The 22406-nt window shown below is 39.6% G+C and overlaps 1 protein-coding gene across 3 annotated transcripts in view; it reads right to left on the bottom strand.

The window, feature by feature from the left end:
- Positions 1-4064: 4064 nt before the first annotated feature.
- NF1 (neurofibromin 1) overlaps positions 4065-22406 on the bottom strand; it is a 364217-nt gene continuing 345875 nt past the window's right edge. For 2 of the 3 annotated variants that reach the window (XM_089678515.1, XM_089678513.1), the window contains 2 exons: positions 22176-22229; positions 4065-11334 (listed from right to left, as the gene is read on the bottom strand). In XM_089678515.1, the coding sequence (XP_089534641.1) occupies positions 11192-11334; positions 22176-22229 (197 nt within the window). In that variant the 3' untranslated portion in view covers positions 4065-11191. The remainder of the gene's footprint in view (positions 11335-22175; positions 22230-22406) is intronic. The other variant, XM_089678514.1, reaches the window with a different exon arrangement.

Here is a 22406-nt window from a genome sequence, read left to right as displayed (position 1 = left end):
GCTGTCAAGAGGCCTACAGCAACTTTAAAGGAGCTTCAGGAATATCTGGCAAGTACTGGCTGAGTGGTACATGTGACAACAATCTCCCGTATTCTTCATATGTCTGGGCTATGGGGTAGAGTGGCAAGATGGAAGCCTTTTCTTACAAATAAAAACATCCAAGCCCAGCTAAATTTTGCAAAAACACATCTGAAGTCTCCCGAAAGCATGTGGAAAAATGTGTTAAGGTCTGATGAAACCAAGGCTGAACTTTTTGGCCATAATTCCAAACGGTATGTTTGGTGCAAAAACAACACTGCACATCACCAAAAGAACACCATACCCACAGTGAAGCATGGTGGTGGCAACATCATGCTTTGTGGCTGTTTTTCTTCAGCTGGAACTGAGGCCTTAGTCAAGGTAGAGGGAATTATGAACAGTTCCAAATACCAGACAATATTGGCACAAAACCTTCAGGCTTCTGCTAGAAAGCTGAACATGAAGAGGAACTTCATCTTTCACTATGATGACCTAAAGCATACATTCAAATCAACAAAGGAATGGCTTCCCCAGAAGAAGAAGAAAGTTTTGGAAAGGCCCAGACCTGAATCCAATCGAAAATATGTGGGTGCACAGGAGATGCCCTCGCAATCTGACAGATTTGGAGTATTTTGCAAGGCAGAGTGGGCAAATATTGCCAAGTCAAGATGTGCAATGCTGATAGACTGAGTGCTCGAATCACATCAAAAGGTGCTTCAACAAAGTATTAGTTTAAGGGTGTGCACACTTATGCAACCATATTATTTTAGTTTTTTTTATTTCTACTTTCCTCCACCTAAACGATTTCAGTTTGTTGTTCAACTGAGTTACAGAGTACAGTTTATAGGTCACATTAAAGGTGGAAAAAGGTCTGAAATGGTTTATCTTTGTCTAATTTTTTTACATCACAGAAACCTGACATTTTAACAGGGGTGTGTAGACTTTTTTATATCCACTGTATGTATTTGTTCCAGTTCAGTAAGTTAACACATTGGGTTAACTAGAGCAACATGATAATCAGGCAACAAGAATTTTCAAGTGGAAATGTCAACATTTCCCTTAGGACCTGTTTCCTTATCACCATTTATTGTAACGTTTATCCTACCTGCATATAAAGCTTTCTGAGTGCTTTACAAGGGTATATTTCCTCTAGCAAAATTAGTTGAAACATATAGCTTCTTTAACCTCCTCCCGCCCGCCATATAAGGTAATGACGGGCGCAAGGTGGTTCTCTCATACTGGGAGAACATCATCCCACTCTAACCGCGCATGCACGGATATGGGGGCATGGTGATTGGTGGTGCGCTGTGTCCCTCGGATCAACGGAAAGAGCCGAAGATGTTAGCTCGGTCATGTGATCTGCTGTGTCCAATCACAGCTGATCGCATGTAAATAGGGAAATGCCGGTTATCGTTATTTCACTTCTCACGAGCTGTCACGTCAACATCTCGTGAGGAGTGGAGCGCCGGTAATCGGCATCCCTCAGAGGAAACATGTACACTGATCATCAGGGCACTGATGATCAGTGTATCCCCAGCAGTGCCACCTGTCAGTGTCCATCAATGCCACCTGCCAGTGCCCATCAATGCCACATATTAGTGCCTACCAGTGCACATCAATGCCACATATCAGTGCCCATTTGAGCTGCCTTTCAGTGTCACCTATCAGTGCCACCTATCAATGCCAATCAGTGCTGCCTATCAGTGCCACCTAACAGTGCCATATATGAGTGCTGCCTTTCAGTGCCCATCAGTGATGCCTGTCAATGCCACCTACCAGTGCCTCCTCATCAGTGCAGCCTATCAGTGCCCATCTCTGCAGCCTCATTAGCGCACATCAGTGAAGGAGAAAAATCACTTATTTACAAAATTTTTATAACAAAAATTAAAAAACTTTTTTTTTCAAAATTTTCAGTTTGGTTTGTTTAGCAAAAAATAAAAAATCCAGGAGGTGATTAAATACCACCAAAAGAAAGCTCTGTCACAAAAAAATGATAAAAATTTCATATGGGTACAGTGTTGCATGACTGCGCAATTGTCATTCAAAGTGTGACAGCAATGAAAGGCTGAAAATTGGCCTGGGCAGGAAGGGGGTATAAGTGTCCTGTAGGCAAGTGGTTAAGAACATGTATATTTTGATTCATAGTATAAAAGTCAAAGCTGTAGTCCTCTGACTGCTTTCCATACACTAACATTACTCGAGAGCCAGACCTGTCACTTGTGTATAGTCCAGTCAATCAGAGTAGGTGATGTCATTTACAATTCCCAGGAGACCAATCTCATCCACATGCACTGATCTCAATGTGTGCTGCAGTGACAGCTTTGTCAACATTAATATTGAAAAGATGAGCTTCAACTACTTCATGTCTACCAGACGGTACCATAGTATGCAGGTTAAGAGAGAAGTTCACCTTTGGAACATGTTACATGTTCCTATAACCGCAGCCACGCCTGCCCCCCCCCCCCCCCGACAGATATGTAAAATCTGAAACCAGTGTGGCCATGCGGGGCTCCGCCCACATGGCCGCATCATTCATTGACTTCCATGAATGAACTGCAAGTTCCGACAGCCTTGGCGGTTGTGGGTTTGTAGTTTTCAATGAACTACCATGACGCTGTGGCGTGCCATGGTAGTTCATTGAAGCTTCCTCTCAGAACATTTGCTTGCTTGTACAATCCATATGGCAAGCAGATATACTGACAGGTCTGCAGGAGACCTGCATGGCATCAGTGATCTACTGATTGCTGGTGCAATGGTTTCCAGGCTCCATTGAACAAAAATAATAAATGCACATTTTTTTACCTGCAAAAAAAATGTGCAATTATTATTTTTGTCCAAAAGGTGAACTTATCCTTTTAACCACTTCCTGTCCGGCCCATGTACATAAACAGCAGCCGCATTCACAGCCGGAGGACACGGCAGAACACCGATTTCTGTGTGAGGTCCCAATCATGTGATCACTGATTGGCCAATCAGTGATCACATGAACAGTAGTAAGCAAGATGTCACTTCCTGACATCATTGCTTACTACTTGTGAAATCTATGAATGGTCACAGAGGTCACATAGTACAAAGCTATTCACAACAGCCTTGCACCATGTGACAAAAATGCAACCAGAGAGAAGGAGAAATGGTTGCTTTTACAGCCTTCATGGGTGTAAAAGCAATCAGTGTAAAAAAAAAAATATACAAAATTCTTCATCTCCCCCCCACAAGTAGTACAGTGTCACTGTTAGGGTGACAGTATGTTAAAAAACAAAACAAATAAAAAAAATAAAAAAATGTTTTTGAAAAATTATAATTTTTGGTTAGAAACTAATTTGGGTTATTTATTTTACTAAAAAGTTAACATGAATATAATTTGCCAAGATTTATGAAGCAAATATTTATTTGAAAAAGTCCAAACATTTTTTAAAAAAGTGTTTTTCTTATAAAATTTTGCATTTATATAGCAAAAAAAACCTCGGTGAATAAATACCACCAAAATAAAGCTTTATCTGTCTCAAAAAAATTCATATGGGTACAGTGTTGCATGATCGCACAATTGTCAAAGTGTGATGGCACTGAAAGCTGAAAACTGGCCTGGACAGGAAGGGCATGAAAGTGTCCGGACTTGAAGCGGACTGAATGTGTCAAATCCCTCTCCCAAAAGGCAATAATAAGTGTCACTGCAACTGCATTTGCAGTTTAAGTGTACATTGTAGAGAATTTATCAATGTGACACTGATGGCTATGCCAGTTTGTCAAAACAGGACATTCTGGTAATGAAATATTGCCACTAGAGATTAGATAGTTATTTATCACAGCCGATTGTCATGATAGCGACTTGCCAACTGCAATATATATATATACACGTTGTGGTTTACTGGGGTTAAGGCTGAAGAGATCATGCATAACCCCGGTATCTTTTTTTTTTTTCCCTCAGCTAGTGGCCGGCACATATATATAATATGTTTGGGGTTATAAGAATTTTATAGCAAAAAATACTGATTTAAACTTGTAAATAAAAAAAAAGTGGATAGTAATAATTACAAAGACACGTGATAGCAGGTTGAATTTACATTTTACTTCAAAAAAGGGGATGTACATACATGAGGGAACATTGGGGAGAAAACAGTTATGATAAATCATATCTGCTAACTGTATCTAGGTGCCAGTTTGGCTGGCGGTGGCAGTTTTATTCCTGCTGGCATACACTTGCTTACAATATTAACAGGATAGTGAGTAAAGGAACAGCTGAAACTGTATGGCCCGAAAGGAAATAATATATCATACACAGTGAAAGTTTTTAGAACACAGCATCATGTTTTTTTTTTTTTCATTTAAATGACATACTCAACAGCAGGAAGGAGAGAAGTTAACAATTACTAACACTAGAATATTCAAATTTTTTATGTTATACATGTACAGCAACTAACTGCTTTACAAAAAAGCAAAATAATACAATATATTGTCACATGTATTTACAGTGTAGTAAATATACCTTTCTGTCAAATTTTACACAAAAAATATTTACAGATGAATTTACTGCATTAAAAAAGTAATGTTGCTAACACTTAAAAGTGACTTTCTGTGGTAAAGTCTGTTGCATAACATTGGATAACACATGCTTAAGAGGGAGGGAAAAACTGCCTAAAATTGAATGTTAAAAACCTTACAGACTGCCCACACCCACCAGGAACAGGACATTACCCAGGCTTGCAATACCATCTACACAGACTGAAACCAATATATACATCAGAGATTCAAACTGTTTATTAGGTGTGTCTAAGGGTAAATATGTAGTATGAATGGTACATGTTTCTAGAAAATAGGCAAATCTTAGGTTTCCTGGTCTTTTTTTTTTTTTTTTTTTTTTTTTTTAAACAGAATACATTTTACAGAAATGACAAACCAATCAGATTGTGCCTGTCATTTTTATACAGCAGATTTGAGTACAAGTGTAGGTTTGCTATGGGCACCATTTGCTTTTCATACAAACCAATAACAGTCAATATTTCTCACAATTATACGTTTTATCTGATGGCAGAATTAATCAAAATATAACCTGGAAAATGCGGCGCAGAGTTTTTAAATATTTTTCTTTTCTTACAGTTAAAGCACACTTCAGCAAAACAATATCTTTTACTGTTCAAATACATTGAGTGAGAAAACTTCTGTCAAGCTTTTATTGCTGTATGTGACCTCATTTGGGATATATCCCTTGACACCCTCTTCGAAAGAAACACCAGAAAAAAAAAACAGAGTATGGGTGTCATTAGGACAGGAAGACACAAAGTGCAATAAAAACTTGACAAGGCTTTAAAAATACAGTACTGGAGAATATTTAAACGCTTGCTTAAAAACGTTTCCACATTCTGTGAAAAAACATATTGAAAGGTCTGTTGCTACCTCTTTGCTTCTGTGAAGACTTTGGTAAGGAAGCAACTACAGGACAAGAAAAAAGCCACAGAAACAATATATGTAAAAATGTTGTAGAGAAATACATCATTTAGAGACATTTTATACCTCAAACTGATTGTATTATTTTATTAAACTTGAATTTACATTTTTATGTTGGTGCCCATATATTCTTTACCAAACCGGGTAAGCAGGTACAGAAACAGAAATGGTACACAGAACTATATAAATATACTTCCAGTACATAGAACTTGTTCAATAGACTAGAATGTATAAAGTGATCTACACTATTAGGAATGCATGTCTGTTAAAGTGGACGTTCACCGTAGAATTACTCGATGTGCATTAGTCCACCTTATGAGTAAAATCACACATGTAGACATGGGGCCCCAGTATATTTCAATGCACTGTGCCTTTCTGCAAAATACAGTGTATTGTCATTGGCACACCTGTAGGTCCCCGCTGGCATCCCAACAGCCTGCCCAATATACTCCCATATTGTTTACCCTTGTCTTCACGAATAGTGTTGGGACACAGCAGAGCTTAGACAACCATTCTCAGCATCACAGCACTGTGCTTCTATTTTCCAAGATGAGCATGTGCATGATGTGCTCTTTCCTAGACACATGCACACAACGTTCTCTCCAGTGGCCCAACATTACTTGAACATGGAAGGAGTGCATAATGTGCATGCGCTTCTTTTGGGGGGGGGGGGGCAAGGTACATTGCTGTGATGCTGAGAACAAACTCTGTTGTTTCCTGGAAGATACTGGGGATAAGTGAATGTAAACAATATGGAAGTATATCGGGCAGGCTTGAAGGTGTGCCAATCACATTAATAAGTATTTTGGCAAAAAAACACAGGGCAATGTAAAATTCTTGGGCCCCTTGTCTGCATGGACTGTTTACTCTTAAGGTAGAATTTGCCTTACAATACATACAGCTTGATAACTTAGATCTTGATAAATGCATAGCACCATGCTTGACTTCTGTTTGTCCAGCAATCAGCACTGGAAACTGCCAGCAATTAACAGCAATGCAGTGCAACTCATGGGGTTTCTCAGCCCCCCCCCCTTTGGCTATGTACATCTTTGACAGCATCAGGGTACAGAGCAATCATTTCCCAGTCAGGCTTTGCAATCACTAGACATCAATAGTACTGGGGGGGGGCTGAGTGACACTATAACTTATATTGTAGTGCCTGGCAGTTGCCAGCTGGAATACTAGAGCACAAACACTACTTAACCACTTGCCCTCGTGAGGATTTACCCCCTTCCATACTAGGCCATTTTTTGCATTATGGCGCTGCGTTACTTTAACTGACAACTGCGCGGTCATGCAATGCTGCACCCAAATTAAATTTATGTCCCTTTTCCCCCATGAATAGAGCTTTCTTTCAGTGGTATTTGATCTCTTTTTTTTGAGCTATAAAAAAAAAAAAGAAAAAAAAAAAGCTGTATTTTTGACTTTTTGCTATAAAACATGTCCAGTAAAAAAATTTAAAAAATCAAATTTCCTCAAATTTAGGCCAAAATGTATTCTGCTCCATGTCTTTGCTAAAAAAAAAAAAATCCCAATACGTGTACATTAATTGGTTTACATGAAAGTTATAGTGTTTACAAAAAGGCGGTATACATACTGGGTCTTTTCAAATTTTTTTTACTAGCAATGGTGGCGATCAGCGACTTACAGCGGGACTGCGGCAGGCATTCTGATACTGGGGGGGGACTGACTTGGTGTCAATGACATCCTCAGTGACACCAATACAGTGATCAGTGCTAATAAAAAGCACTGCCACTGTACTAATGGCACTGGGCAGGAAGGGCTTAGCATCTGGGGTGATCAAAGGGTTAACTGTGTGCTGTTTTTAACTATGTTCTGTGTTTGTGCTTCACTGTAAGCACACTGCTTTGCATGGTCGTGCTGTGCACAGCCATGCAAAGCAGTGTGCTGGAGCCGACAGGGAGGATAACTGTTTTGTTTACTAACAGTTCTTACACCCCCCTCCCCCCCCCCGGAGATCTTTGGCAATCACTGGGCACCAGCAAGTAATCACCAGTCGAGACCTGGTGATTGACAGCCACGAATGGCAGCACTGGTAGGGCGTACGCCCCCCTACCTGGAAATGCAAAATCATTTATATATTCGTGATTTTGCGCACAGCTGCCACCCTGTAGCAGTATTTCTGCTATGGGGCAGAGCTGAAGCGGTTAAACATGGAGCTATGCATTTATCAAGTGTTATGTAGCTGTTTAATGTTCAAAGAATATTTCTAGGGTGAACTTAGACTTGCATACAAGTAGACTTTTCAGGGGGACAAGAAAAAAAGGTTATTTCTTGGCACAAAGTTTTATAGTGGGCCTATAGTCAAGTAAGATCCCTCCCACAACCCTCCTCCTTTAAATAAAAGGTTAGAAAAGACATGAACTACCTTCACTGCCCAAAAGTCACTTGCAGCAAGTTGCTATGACCTTTCCTTTAGGTAGGGATCACATGGCCTATGAATTTAATCACAAGGCCATCACTATGATCCTCACCAGTAGATTCAGCAGCAAAAAGTATTTCTTGTCACCTTTTATGTCTAAAGGTTCATTCACACTGTGGCTTTTTAGCCATGATTACCAAAATGGCTCAGTTCAAACTTCATAGAATTAAGCTGGAGTGTTGTGATACAGTGACCTGACCCACACACTATCCACAGCATTCAGATCATGGCTTTCTGCTCTTTCTATAGTTGTGAGGTACAGCCACCGTCAAAACGTTGCCTGTAAAACACTGTGTTGGATACACTTCACATCAAAGTGAGAATGAGGCTAGGGTAGTGGGCTTACTTATTTGACTATATGTATGCACTGAGGATGATACCAGTTTTTTTCTACTACATTTATTCTTCAGACAAAATAAATTCTTATCTTTACTGGAGAGTAACCTACCCTGCTTTGCAAAAATATCCCAAGTACATAATCAACCTGTGTCTTCTCAGCAACTTGGATCCTATATGCTAGAGAAGGGTGTGGAAGAAACACTGCTTAGTAAATCTGCTGCAGTTAAAGAACTACTAGTTATCTATGTAATTTCTTGACAGGCAGATAGATATGGTTGTCATTTGCATTACCAAAAATAATAATAATTTAAATAAACGCAGCACTTTATGGGAACTGTATATTCAAAAACATCTCTGATGTAGATATTGAAGCCCATCAGTCTGTTAGCAAAACATTCCTCCAAATGTGTTACTTCATTATAAAATGACTTCATTCCATAGAGCAGCTCACATATTCAAGCTAGAAAAAAGGTAAAAAGAAGCTGCTGTCCACAGATTCTGAACAAGCTAGGACAACAAATTTACTTTTCCTTTTCTCCAGGTTTTTTCCCCCTACATGAGCTGTGCTGAGAATCCTCCATGCATTTACGTGTAAGTTTTTGCACTTTCCATGTAAAGCCTTGTCCTTCAAGTCATTACACCAGCTACAGCTAAACAGAAGTACACTGGGATTTTGGCAGACTATTTGCATAATAGGTTTCTGTCCACAGTTTTATTTTTTCAGGACTGTAAACAAAACAAAATCACAATGTCAGAAAACAACAAAATAAGACACTTATTTACATCTGTGAAATACGCGTTATCATATGGTTAAATGCAGATTATGTGCTATAATTATTAAATCCCAACACTTATTTGTACCATTATATTTGTTTAGCTGTGGAGTTTGATTTACTGAAATACACTTAAATCACTCTATAATTTTCTTACAATGAACTATATTTTGTGTTTTACTTTAAAGCCATTCTTGGTCATTAGTCCAAGATCTAAGTTGTAGAATAGCATTCTAAGTATTTCAATTATACATGTGTTCAGCAGTAAATATATTTAAGCCCTAAATGCAAGCACCTAGATGTCTTTCCCTTTTGCTCAAATTTGTCAAAAAGGATTGATTTCCTCTGAGTTAAGAATGTTCTGGACAAGTGTCTAAAGCCCTGCGCAGCAATCACCTCCTTTTTGCAAGTAATCCGGTACATAGCATTATACCCCAAGATTTGCTGTAGTGACACATATCCGCAAGACAGTATCAAATGGTTAGTCAGTCATTTAATACTTCAATGAATGCTAGAATTCAAATCTTTCACAGTGATAGAACATGCGTTCAGTTTTTGCCTCTATGCCCCCTGTACAATAAATGTTTTTTTTGTTAAAGACAAAAAAAAACTATGGTAACTCTCTGGTCACACGATCTATTTTATATGGAAAAAAAATGTAACTGATCTTTAAATAGAATGGCATTATCATTAAAGGACAAGTAAGTTTTGGAAATGTGACTTGATGGATTTACATTATACAGCCAGCTTTAGTACTACAAGTAATACAGCGGATGTGAAATTTAATAGGTAACAAGAAAGACCATAGTTCTGAAGGGTGGCAAAGACAACAGACTGCTAACTATACCAGATCTACGTAAATGTTTAAGTGCATTGCACAATTCATGATGCAGCTCCTCCAAGGAGGATCCTGTCAGTTCAAAAGTACCATTATATTTGCTGGCCTGAACAAAGGCACCTGCCTCACGCCCCTCCCCCAAGTTTAAACTTTAACATTGCACATTAAAGTGAGTAGCTCCAAAGAGCAAGTATATGTCCTTTCAGAATTGAAAATGACACTCCAATCATGAGGGCATATACCTTTAACACAGATTATGCCCCTAAGTGCAAGAAATCTTTTAACGCCTCTCTCTGGAAGGGTTAAGGAAACGATCATCAAGCAGAAAGGAAATAAAGCCCTTTTACTACTCAGATGCACCCAATTTACTTACTATATCTTTACTCTGAAAACACCACAGTATTTTTCCCCAAATACACAAACATATTTACATAACATTTCAAACACATTAATTTTAGAATACATTCTGCCTTTCATAAATAGTGCATTGGAAGGACAGAACTCATTGATGCATTTCAGATGAAAGAGATGCTGTAATACTTTAACAGCGCAAACAACATTTGGAATAGATAGATATATATATATATTTTTTATAGGAATAAAAATATAATTACTTTAACAAATTTATTGCAAGTACCCAAAAATCTAATTAGTATGGTGGCCCATTTCAGACACCAGTTCATATTTGTTTCAACAAAGTACCATTAGAAAAAAAAAAAACCAAAAAAAAAAAACATTTTTATTTGGGGCGGGAAATTATTTTTTAAGCAAATAGGTAAAAAAAATTCCACAGCTAAAAGTGTTTTTAAGGGGGAGGATTTAAACTGGTTTCTTTTCCCACCAAAGCCACTATAAAGGATTAGCTTTAATATTTAGTTAAATGCAAAACAAAATAAACACAAATAATAATAATAATAATAATAAAAAAGACAAGGCAAAAAAGACTCATGAGAATGCCACTAATGTTTACACAGTTAATGCAGTAAAGGCAGGGCCACCATTATCAAAATACAAAATTTCTTCATTCTAAAACTCACAAGGCATTGATACGCTTGTGACCATGGTTCCCTCAAAGATTGGAAATAACTGGAAAAGGAAAAACAAAGGAAAATGTATAAGGAAACCAAATGGTATAAAGTTCAAACGATGCTTTCAATGCGTTGATCTTCTGGCGACATGGCTGACTGCATGGAAAACGGTAAAAAAAAAAAAAGAAAAATTAAGTGCAGCATCATATTGTGCCGGGGCCAAGGATAAGCCGCCCGCTTAAGTCAGTTTTAGAAAAGGAACTTTAAAATAAATAAGAAATAATAAAAGAAAAAAAAAAAAAAAAAAAAATCACACAATCTTTTTGATGCTGTGACGTTTGAAGCTGCCAGCACTTCTTTGCTTTTGCACTTGGCTTGCTGAACCATGGCGCGTTCTACTGCTGTTTGAGTGACCAGTGGTGGGAGACAGTTCCACGTTTTCCTTGTCAATCCCTATGGCAGAGAACCAAAACAAGGACAGTGAGATTTTATTGTGGTGGGAAAAAAAAATCAGTGCAAAAACATACACAATGGACCTTATTTATTCAAGTGTGTGAAGCTCATTATCACCAAGTAGTCCAATTACTCTTATCCTAGTGAACGTTATCAGCAAAATAGTTCTGCTTTGAGAATGATAAAACATGCACTTTGATAATATTTTCATAAACAGTTCTACGTACACTGCAGTTTATTTCTAAAAAGTGCAATGAGTATGCGCAAATTGGCCGTAACCAATAGCAACTAACCAGAGAAAAAAGAAATCACAACCAATCAGACCACAGTCAGCCTCTTGGGTGCAAGGAGTTTCTGCACTCTGAAATTGAATACGGCTCTGTTTAAATTTAAATTTGACACAGGTAATAAAGACCACCAATAATAATGGTATCCCAGTCATGCAGGTAGGAAATACATTATCTAGAGGTTGGATGCACAAACCTGAATAACCTAAATAGCGACTTCCCTTATTTATAGCCCTCCTGCTATTTTTTTATCTTGATCTTGAGGGAATAAATTGGATGTGGAAAGAAAAGGGGTTAATGGGAGAACAGTCTGTTTAGACCATAGAAAGTACTGTTTAACTCACAAATTTGCCTGACTCAAGTCCAATCTATTGGGGAGTTGGCATCCCCTCGATCAGGGCAGGTGACTGGTAAATCACATCCCTTGGATGCCAACTCCGGAACCTGCACTGGAGAGGCAGCAGGGGCAGCACTTAGTGGAACAGATATTCCTCCCTGAAACAGCTGAATGCCCCTCTTCAGTTTCCTCTTTCTTCTGTTTTGGTGTACTGCGTGTAGATTAATGAGAAAAAAATTTAAACTGTAGTCTCAGGCTGCAACATAAAATTGAAAAAAGTGAAGGGGTCTGTATACTTTATGAATGTTCTGTAACACTGCAAATTCATTATACGCCCTCTAAATCAGACCTTATTCAACCCTGGGGTACCTTGACAAAATGCCTAAAAATTGTATATCAGACAGCAGGTAGACCAAGCCTGCCTTTTAATTACACAAAGCCACAGGTTTTCATTGTGCACCATTATATCCTTCACCCGCTGGTGTTCTAATAACCAATGGCATCATCAGTTGATAAGGACATCGAGCAACGCATCCTTGTTTGCCTCACCCCTGTCCCTTTTCATTAGCACTGGGGTCACATTAGCGGAGTGAGGGAGAAGAGAAACACTGGAATACTAGTCAGTACCAGTGTGCAAAGGCATGTTTGCTTTGCATCCTCTATTGCTGGGTATCCTAAGTGTGTGAATACTGCTGCATTATGTAAAACTATTAGTTTAGTTTTTACATTTTGGAATAGGGTGCCTTGAAATTGTGCAGAAATTTAACCACTTACCGTCCGGCCCATGTATATAAACGGCTGGACGGTGGCAGTGCAGGGTCGGACGGCCGTTTATAAACGGCCTCCCCGCACCCTGCTTGTGCTCGCTCCCTGGGAGCAAGCAGCACCGCGATCCGGTGCCCGCTGTGTCCTCCGGACACAGTGGAACACCGATCGTTGGACGGGACCCGAGGTCCCGATCATGTGATCACTGATTGGCCAATCAGTGATCACAAGCAGAGTAGTAAGCAAGATGTCACTTCTGACATCATTGCTTACTACGTGTGAAATCTGTGAATGATCAGAGGTCACATGGTACAAGGCTATTCACAACAGCTTTGTACCATGTGACAAGCTGTGACCAATCACAGCTCACACAGTAGTTCTCAATGGCTGCAAGAATGCAGCTACAGTAGAGAGAAGGAGAAATTATTGCTTTTATAGCCTTTATGGGTGTAAAAGCAATCGGTGTAAAAGAAAAAAAAAAACACAAAATCACCCCCCACAAGTAGTACACTGTCACCATGGTGACACTGTACTGCTAGGGTGACAGTATGTATAAAAAACAAACATAATAATATAAAAAAAAAAAAAAAAAAAGTGAAAAAATGTTTAAAAATTATAATTTGTGGTTATAAACTAATTTGGGTTATTTTTTTTTTATACTAAAAAGATAATGGAATACATTTTGGCCACGATTTATGATGAAATACTATTAATTAGCAAAATTTTATAAGAAAAACTTTTTTTCAAAATTTTTGGACATTTTCATTTATATAGCAAAAAAAATAAAAATCCCAGTGGTGAATAAATACCACCAAAATAAAGCTTTATCTGTCTCAAAAAAAAAAAAAAAAACACCCAAGCACATCCCACTACCCTTTTCCTAAAAGGCATGAATGAATGTAAGAAGAAGCTTTGCCTTACTGGCCCACGTTAAACATGGTCAAAAAATCTTCTTGGTAAAAGGAACAACATGTCCCATTAATGAATTTTACAACTGCACGACCGATTATGTTGTGTACTGTCTGTCATGCCCATGTGGGCTCTTCTATGTTGGGAGAACTATTAGAACTCTGCGCAAACGTTTTGGTAAGCAGAGACGCCTAATAGAGTATGAGTGTGACAAACAAGTGTCCTCAGGCACTTTCTTGAACACCATCAAAAGTCCACCTCAGGTCTCACTGCATCATTCAGTCCATATCTAGGGCGCTCCCCACAGCGGAACGTTTTAAACGTTTATGCCAACAGGAAACATATTCCCTAGGCAACTTAGCCCCGGGTGGGCGCAAAGAAAAAACAGAAGAAGTACACACTTTACTATAACCATATGCTGTCTCATCTTTTCTGTCCTGTTAATTCCCTCCTCTCCCTATACCACTCTGCTCACCCTACCCCACCATTCATTACTTCCATTGTATTCCTTTGGTAGTTTTGAACCTATAGGGTATGATACATCATTATTTGCTCTTACAAAAATATTTTTATTTTTACATCATCCTGAGTAATGCACTCCCAGGCCTGTAGAAGGATCAGTTAGCTCTGAGTGCATAGCCTGTGTTGTTTTCTCCATGTGTCTCTTCCTTTGGTGACGTCATTTTTGCCCATGTGTTCCACGCTGGCTGTGGAGGACTTCCTGGGTCACAGGGCGTCCATGTCCCAACATCACCATCTACTGCCTGGGACAGCGGTGGCCGTTCCAAAGGACAGAGGAGAGCTGCAGACCCATGATTCACATGATGAGTGATACATTTTCTTGCTTCTTGTGATTGTTTTTAACGATTTAACAATAAATGAGCATCGTAATACTGCACTCAAGTGGTGCTTCCCCCTTTCTTCTCGTAATATGGGTCCTACCTTGAGGTATGAATGCTCAATTTTTCAGCATCATGGCTTCCTCAGTAAATTTTAAATAATATTGGTGGGGTGGCTGACCACCCCAGGTCTGACACAATTGGATTTAAGAGCTGTACAGACAATTTTAGAGGCTATGGAAATTTAGAGGGTGCTGGGGACTCAATGACAATCAGTTTGGTAGTTTTTTTGTTTTTTTTTTAAAGCTATGGGAGATCTATATTGAAATGCATGTTTTCTGGACAATGGTATACTTTGAAATGTTGTAAACTCTGGAAAAGAAGTTATGTAAATTTAAAAAATTTCTAATAAAAAAGGTCACTAGTTACACGGTTTGTTAGATGAGCAACTCTTTGTCTGCCTTCACCGCACCCCCCACTCCTCCACATGTTGTCATGATCCATGGTTGAAAAAAAAACAAAAAAACAACTGTTCTACTGCAAAGCACATAATTTTCAACCCAACATACATGTACATTAGCTGTCAATACACATGCTTAGCTGTAGATGTCTTTTTTCGTGCATTAGGGTATGCTGCCATCCTACTCAAAATGAATGAGCTGATGTAACACAAGGCACCATAGTTCAAGAAAACCCCATGCTTTAACACACACAGTCAGTGTAAATGGGTCCTAAGGCTTCAGGACAAGTTAGCTTGTTCCCTTTATAAACTTTTTTTTTTTTTTTTGTGAATAATTAAAGCAATAATGTATTTCCAGAATTAGAAGTTTGAGAACTTTAGGTGAGAGGTTTAAGTCTTTCTCCATTTTCTATGTATGTTTTACCATGGCCAAACCTGTTATTGTACAATGTGTGTATAATGTATTTCCCAATCATGAAGGAGCCTGCACTACATGCTGTGTGATCAGACTGCAACATACATGGCCAGGTTTTAGGAAGAGAGAATTAAGCGGTCTATAGATCTATGAGGATAGTTGGATGTGTACACTTGACTGGCAGTTTGACACATATACAACAGCTTAGGTTAGCCAAACATCATGCTGCTTGACAATCAAAAGCGAAGGGGATGAGTGTTACTGGCAGACGCTGCCAACAGTAGTAATTGGGTCAAGCTTTTTAACCCTCCTGATCAACTCTTTCTAGATACGGGGTGGTAGGCCTCCCATTGACATTAGACTAAGACAAGATAGTAAAAAAGTGACAAGAAAAAAAGTGGTCCTGGCACCACCTGGGATGGGTAGAGGTATCCCCCCCATCATTTATGGTTATCCAGAAGGTTAAATAGACAACTTAATGTGTTCAGATGTAAAGGTATGATCAGACACCCCTCTGGCTCCTGTTCTGGGTTGCACTTCACTAAACAAAAACGCTCACATCATGCGATCTGTGCAAAAAGCTGATATGCAGAGAACTTGAAACTAATCACACATTTCAACTTATGCAGTTGTCAACAATCCTAGCACACACTACTGAAATGTGTCAATATATGAACTATTTTACCAGCTAAAATATTTGTAAATCTTTTCAGCCAGTCTTGTGATTCACACACCTCCATCACATTGCATATCCAGGGGTGTGAGAAACCTGTCTGTTTAAAATGTATGTAAACCCCAACAATGAATTTCTCTTTTTTGTCCCCTTCAATACTAGAGACATTTGGTCAAATCTGTTTGAAAAATGAAAAAAAAAAAAAAAAATTGCTCGTCAAATTCAGAGCTGTCCTGTGTCCTCTGCATACTTCCTGTGAGCTCTATCCCAGAGCCCACAATAGTTTTTATCCTTGACTGCAGATTAACCTTTATGCTTTGAAGACATGAGTGCATTTCTAGCAGATCAACAAGAATTCTTCTGTACTTGCAGAGTCCTTTAAGGGGGAAAAAAAAAACACATGGAAATGTGCAAGTATTGTAGATAAGTACTACATATGCTATTTTCCTTTGCCTTGACATATGCTTTAACCGCTTCCCATCCGCCCTATAGTAGAAATACTGCTATAGAGTGGCACGGGTGCGCAAAATCACGTATAAATACACGTGATTTAGCATTTCCGAGTAGGGGGCGTGTATGCGCGCTCTACCTGCACCGTCATTTGCAGCCGAGGATATCAATCACCGGGTCCCAGCCAGTGATTACTCGCCAGCGCCAGGTGATTGCCGAGGATCTCTGACGGGGAGAACTGTTTGTAAACAAAACAGTTCTCCACCCTGTCAGCTCGTGCACACGATTTTGCATGGCTGTGCACAGTGAAGCACAAACACACGGCCCCATAGTAAAACACACCCCAGCACACAGTTAACCTTTTGATCGCCCCTCATGTTAACCCCTTCCTGCCCAGTACCATTAGTACAGTGGCAGTGTTTTTTTTTTTTTTTTTAGCACTGATCAATGTATTGGTGTCACTGGATATGTCAGGGACACCAAGTCAGTTCCCCCAAGTGTCAGAATGCCTACCGCAGTCCCGCTACAAGTTGCTGATCGCCGCCATTACTAGTAAAAAATAAAAAAATCCAGTATATATACCGCCATTTGTAAATGCTATAACTTTCATGTAAACCAATTCATTTACACGTATTGGGTTTGTTTTTTTTTAGCAAATATGTAGCAGAATACATTTTTGCCAACATTTATTACGAAATGTGATTTTGAAAATTTTTTTACTGGACATGTTTAATAGCAAAAAGTCAAAAATATTTTTTTTTTCCTCAAATATGTCAGTGTTTTTTTTATAACGCAAAAAAACAGCAAAGGCTATCAAATACCACCAAAAGAAAGCACAATTCATATGGAAAAAAAGAACGTAAATTTCATTTGGGTGCAGCATTGCATGACCACGCAATTGTCAGTGAAAGTAAGGCAGCGCCGTAACACAAAAAACGGCCTGGTCAGGAAGGGGGGGGTAAATCTTCTGGAGGGCAAGTGGTTAAAGAACTAATGGCAAAACATTTTTTTCATTTTGCATAGAGTAAGGCTGGCCAAAGATTATGCATTTTTCTTTACTTCAATAACGGGCTGAAGGAAATACAGTATCTCTTTTGCATTCTGACAGTGCGAGGTTTCCCCACTGTCAGGATAGAGCCACATGAAAACCCCGACAGACTTGTTGTGCAACATAGAATAGGTTCCATAGAATAGGTTCAGTACAACCAGCCTGCCAATAGATAGATCAAAATGTGTCTAGATCTTGCTGATCCGGACGACTTTTGTTCAGTCTACACAAACCTTAAGGGTGAGCTAAAACTGATGTCAATTTTATTTTTGCCATCAGTGTCTCATTGGGAAGACTTCCCTTCACTTCCTGTCCCATAGCAAAAACTGAGAGTGAAAAGAAATCCCTCCAAAACGAGCATATCCTTGGTTGTCACCATAACTAGTATCCCCTTTGGAAGATGTCCTCTCTATTACTGTTTTGGGGACAACCCAAATTTTTTTAACTTTCACTTTTGATGATAACCGTAAACATGATATATCAAGTGAATATCCCTAAAGAAAGCATAGACAGCAATACAAACCTGACAGGTGTTCTAATACCCCCCCCCCCCCCACTCTATCCAAAACTTTAAAAGGTTTGCCCTTAGCTTTACTTTAACCAATTTCTTCCCAAGCCTATGTTGACACTTCTTTACTACATGTAATACATTTTTTTGCTAGAAAATTACAACCCCAAAACATTATATGTTTTTTTGTAAGCAGAGGCCCTAGAAATCAAAATGAGTTACTTTTTTTTATGTCACACGGTATTTGCGCAGCGTTTTTTTAAAAACAATTTTTTTTGGAAAAAATACACTTTAAAGAATTTAGTGCACGCAAACACAAAATAATACCCATTTTTGGAAAAATATAAAAAATGTTACTTCAAAGTCGTGCAACTTTGGAGTCGTACGAGTGTAAACGGAGCCTTAAAGTTCTATCACTACCCTGCCCTCCCACTATCCCATGGGGTAGCACAGTAAATAACTGGTGCTCCTTTCATAGTAATAGGAATGTCAGAATTTTGTAGTTAGAGTGAATTGGAGTTCAAAGGTACACACAAGTGTTCTGTGGTGCCTGCTATTAGGCACTGTTTTTAGCAAAGATAGATTAGGTAGGTCCTTTTAAAGGAAACCGTATAATGGTTTTGTACACATCTTCTCTCCTTATTATGGTTGGGACCAAACAATATTTTTGAATATTCTTGGCAAACCCTAGACAATTTAAGAGGTGCGCCTAAATAATGAGCTCTGCTGATGTCCAAAGCTTTTTTGCTGACTTTTCAGAAAATCTCTCAAAGACCCGTCCAATCTACCCTTGTTCATATGTTTGAGTAAGTGTGGGATAATTAGCTGGGGGTCCTGGCACCATCTAGAATGAGAAAAGGTCTTCCCAACTATCCTTTTGGGTTATCCAGAAGGCTAAATAGACAACTTAATATGTTCAGGTGTAAAGGCATGTTCGGACAACCCTCTGGCTTCTGTCCTGGGTTGCACTTTAAACATGAAAGCTCACATCATGCGATGTGTGCAAGAAGCTGATATGCAGAGACACTAAATCTTATCACATTTCCATTGTAAACAAGCCTAGCACACACCATTTAAATTTGTCAATATATTTTACCAGCTAAAATATTTGTAAATTTTTTTAGTCAGGCTTGTGATTCACACACCTCCAACACATTGCATATCCGGGAGGATAAGAAAACTCTTTTTATCCTGGCTAAAGTATATGTAAACCCTAACAATGACTTTCTCTTCTCTTTTTTAATATATTATTAAACATTTTGTCAAATCTGTTAGTTCGAAATACATACATAAATGTTTCTCTCGTCAGAAATGCAGAGCTTCCTTGTGTCCCCTGCAGACTTTCTGTGATATCCCACAGTTTTTAACCTTAAAGTGACACTAAGGCTACGTTCACACTAGCGTTGTGTGCAGGCGGCAGAAAGGCATTTGGGAAGTGTTTTTACCTCTTCCCAAACGCCTTGGACAATTATGCACATTGCAGCACATGGTGCTGTTCTAACGGGAGCGTTAGCGTTGTGTCAAAACGGACACCTCTGGTCCAGTCAGGAGGAGTTGAAGCCTTCTATTCTAGTCTCGCCTGGCCAGCATTTGCAGTGCGGTTGTGGGGCGTTTGCGGAGCGGTAACACCATTCAAACTTCATTATAGGCATTTGTAGGGCGTTTTTAACGCTCGGCAAACACCTAGCAACCGCCGCTGAACTTCGCATGCGGCATTTGCGGAGCGTTTGCCGAGCGTTAAAAAACGCTCTGCAAATACCGGACCAACGCTTGCCAAACGCTATAGGAGCGTTTGGCAAGAGTTGGTAAAACAGTCAAGTGTTAACGAGCCCTAAAGCTTTGTGTTTTTTTCTTAAAATAACAAACATGTCATACTTACCTGCTATGTGCAGTGGTTTTGCACAAAGCAGCCCTGATCCTCTTCTTTTTAGGTCCCCGCCGGCGCTCCTCCCACTCGAGCAGTGACCCCAAGGAAAGCCGCTCACTCTGGTAGCACCTTTGCGTGCTCATTCCCAAGCAGCTGCTCTATGCTTCCATAAGACACCTAGAGCCGAGGCTCGGCCCACCCCCACTCTCTCCTCATTGGCTCACCGGCTGTGATTGCTGTCTCAGCAGAGGCTGTTGTGAACATCGCTTGATCAGAGGGGGCTCAGGTAAGGATTGGACGGGTCGGGTCCGGAGGGTGGTGCTGCACACTGAAGGTTTTTTACCTTCATGCATAAAGGAAAAAAAACCCTAGAGCAGTGATGGCGAACCCGTGGCATGCGTGCCACAGCCGGCACGCCGAGCCTTATCTGTGGGCACGCCAGGAGAATCCAGCGGCGCGCTGTCTTCCCGGCTGTAGTGTGCGTGACAGCCGGGTCCCAAGTGCGCATGCACAAGAAGCAGTGCTCTTTGTGAATGGTAAGGCGGTACCTGGGACACATGACAGATCCCAGAAGCCGCCGGACCAATCACAAAGCGCAGCGCTTCTCGCGCATGCGCACTGGGCATCCGGCTGTCCGACGAGCGCCCACACTACAGAAGCCGGGAAGACAGCGCGCGGCTGGATAAAGGAACAGGTAAGATAAAAAAAAAACTCTGCGGAAGAGCGGGTACCTGTCAAATTCAGGTACCCGCTCCCCCTCCCTCCCCAAAGGTCAGCAGTCATCTCTGTACTGTCCGCAGTCTCTGGTCATCCCTGTACTGTTAATTAGTTTGCACTGCTGTACGAGTTGTTTTTTCTAAACCAAAAGCTCGATATTCAGGTTTCATTGCAGTGTTGGCACTTTGAAAGAAATAAGTTGGTTTTGGGTTGCAGTTTGGGCACTCGGGCTCAAAAAGGTTTGCCATCACTGCCCTAGAGCCTTTGGAACCACTTTAACTTCAGATTGATTTGCCTTTTGTAGACATCTGAGACCTGAGTGCATTTCTAGCAGCATGACAGGAAGATTTCTGTACTTGCAGTCTCTTTACAAAAAAAAAAAAATTGTATTGGTTTTGTACATATTTTCTCTCCTTATTTTGGTCTGGACCAAAGTTTTAGAACATTTCTGTTCTAATTCAGGTAAATATGAAATATTGCGCATTAATATTATTCACTATTATATCAAGCAGAGCTTCAGACTTCTATTTTCACTGTATTGTTACATCATTTGTTGTAAAAAGCCTGTTTACAAAGCTCCATAACTCAAGCTGAGGTTTACATACAAAAAATGTGAATGAGTTAGAGCAACATTTAAAGAATACAAATAATGACACCTAAAGGGAAACTATATTTCCCAATCGGCTTCATCCACATTCTTAAATCCCAACATGATTCCTTAACAGGTTTTCAGCAGCAAACGTTCCTGTTTCTATGAAGCAAATGGTCACCATGCAGGCATACTTCTAGTTCCTGTTCCTTTTCCTCAAAAGCAAATCCATATTATGCAGGCATACATCTGTGTCTTGCAAAGCACTAGGTTTGCATGCTGGGTTTAGTACAGGTACCCCCTGTACTTTCGGGGTGTAAGTGCTGCATGTCTCACAGACCCTAGTACTGCAGTTGTGTTTCTATTCCCTCCTCTAGTTATTATTATATAAAGCAGCCTGGAGCCATGTGTTTTGTGAATGGTCAGAAGGAGAGGGGCAGATACACAACTGCAGTGCAGGGTTTTCAAACCTGCAGCCCTTACATCCATAGTGGCCATGAACAATACTGGTAGTTGTACTACCCCCAGCATGTGAAATTGATTAGTAGGACACAGGAATATGCCTGCATGGCAAGGATTTGTTGCTGTAAACAAGCTAAGGTAATCATGACCAGATATGGGTTTTAGGAAATTAATGTTGAGTGTCTGCAGAGAGTATGTGAATCTAGATGGTGACAAGACACCTCTAAAAACCCAGCATCTATCAGGATAATTCAGTATTGCGAAGTGCTGTCTTTTTTGTTATTTGTGCATTATTTCTAAAATACAGCAATGAAAATGCCAATGTGATATTACAGTTTAATTATAAACAAGACTATTAATATCCAAAAAACTGTGTTGTCTGCATGTCTTTTGCTAAAGCCATGATTGTGTGCTGTTCCCAGATTTTATAAGGTTAGTACACAAATGCTCATTCCAAGCGCTCAAAGCTATTGCACATGACACTGAACTCGTGCATATAGGTTGAAAGGAAGTACCTTGATGAGGGAGTGGCTGCATGAAAACTGCAGATTTAGAGCAAGGCAGAGAAGCTTCACAGACACAGAATGAAAGGGGTGGGGGATAAAAACAAAAAAAAAAACACACAAAAGAAAGAATATGAATAATGGTGGAAAATAAACCAACACATGGATGAGACACAACATGTATGGCAATATGTAATTACAACCTATGTGATGAGCTGAGGGTGTGTGAAAACAATCTGCTAA

The sequence above is a fragment of the Staurois parvus genome, unplaced genomic scaffold (assembly GCF_062004578.1).
Source record: "Staurois parvus isolate SC_StPar_1 unplaced genomic scaffold, SC_StPar_1.0 ptg000206l, whole genome shotgun sequence".
Taxonomy (NCBI): Eukaryota; Metazoa; Chordata; class Amphibia; order Anura; family Ranidae; genus Staurois; species Staurois parvus.
The sequence above is the reverse complement of the archived record's forward strand: the minus strand, read 5'-3'. Positions and strand labels throughout refer to the sequence as shown.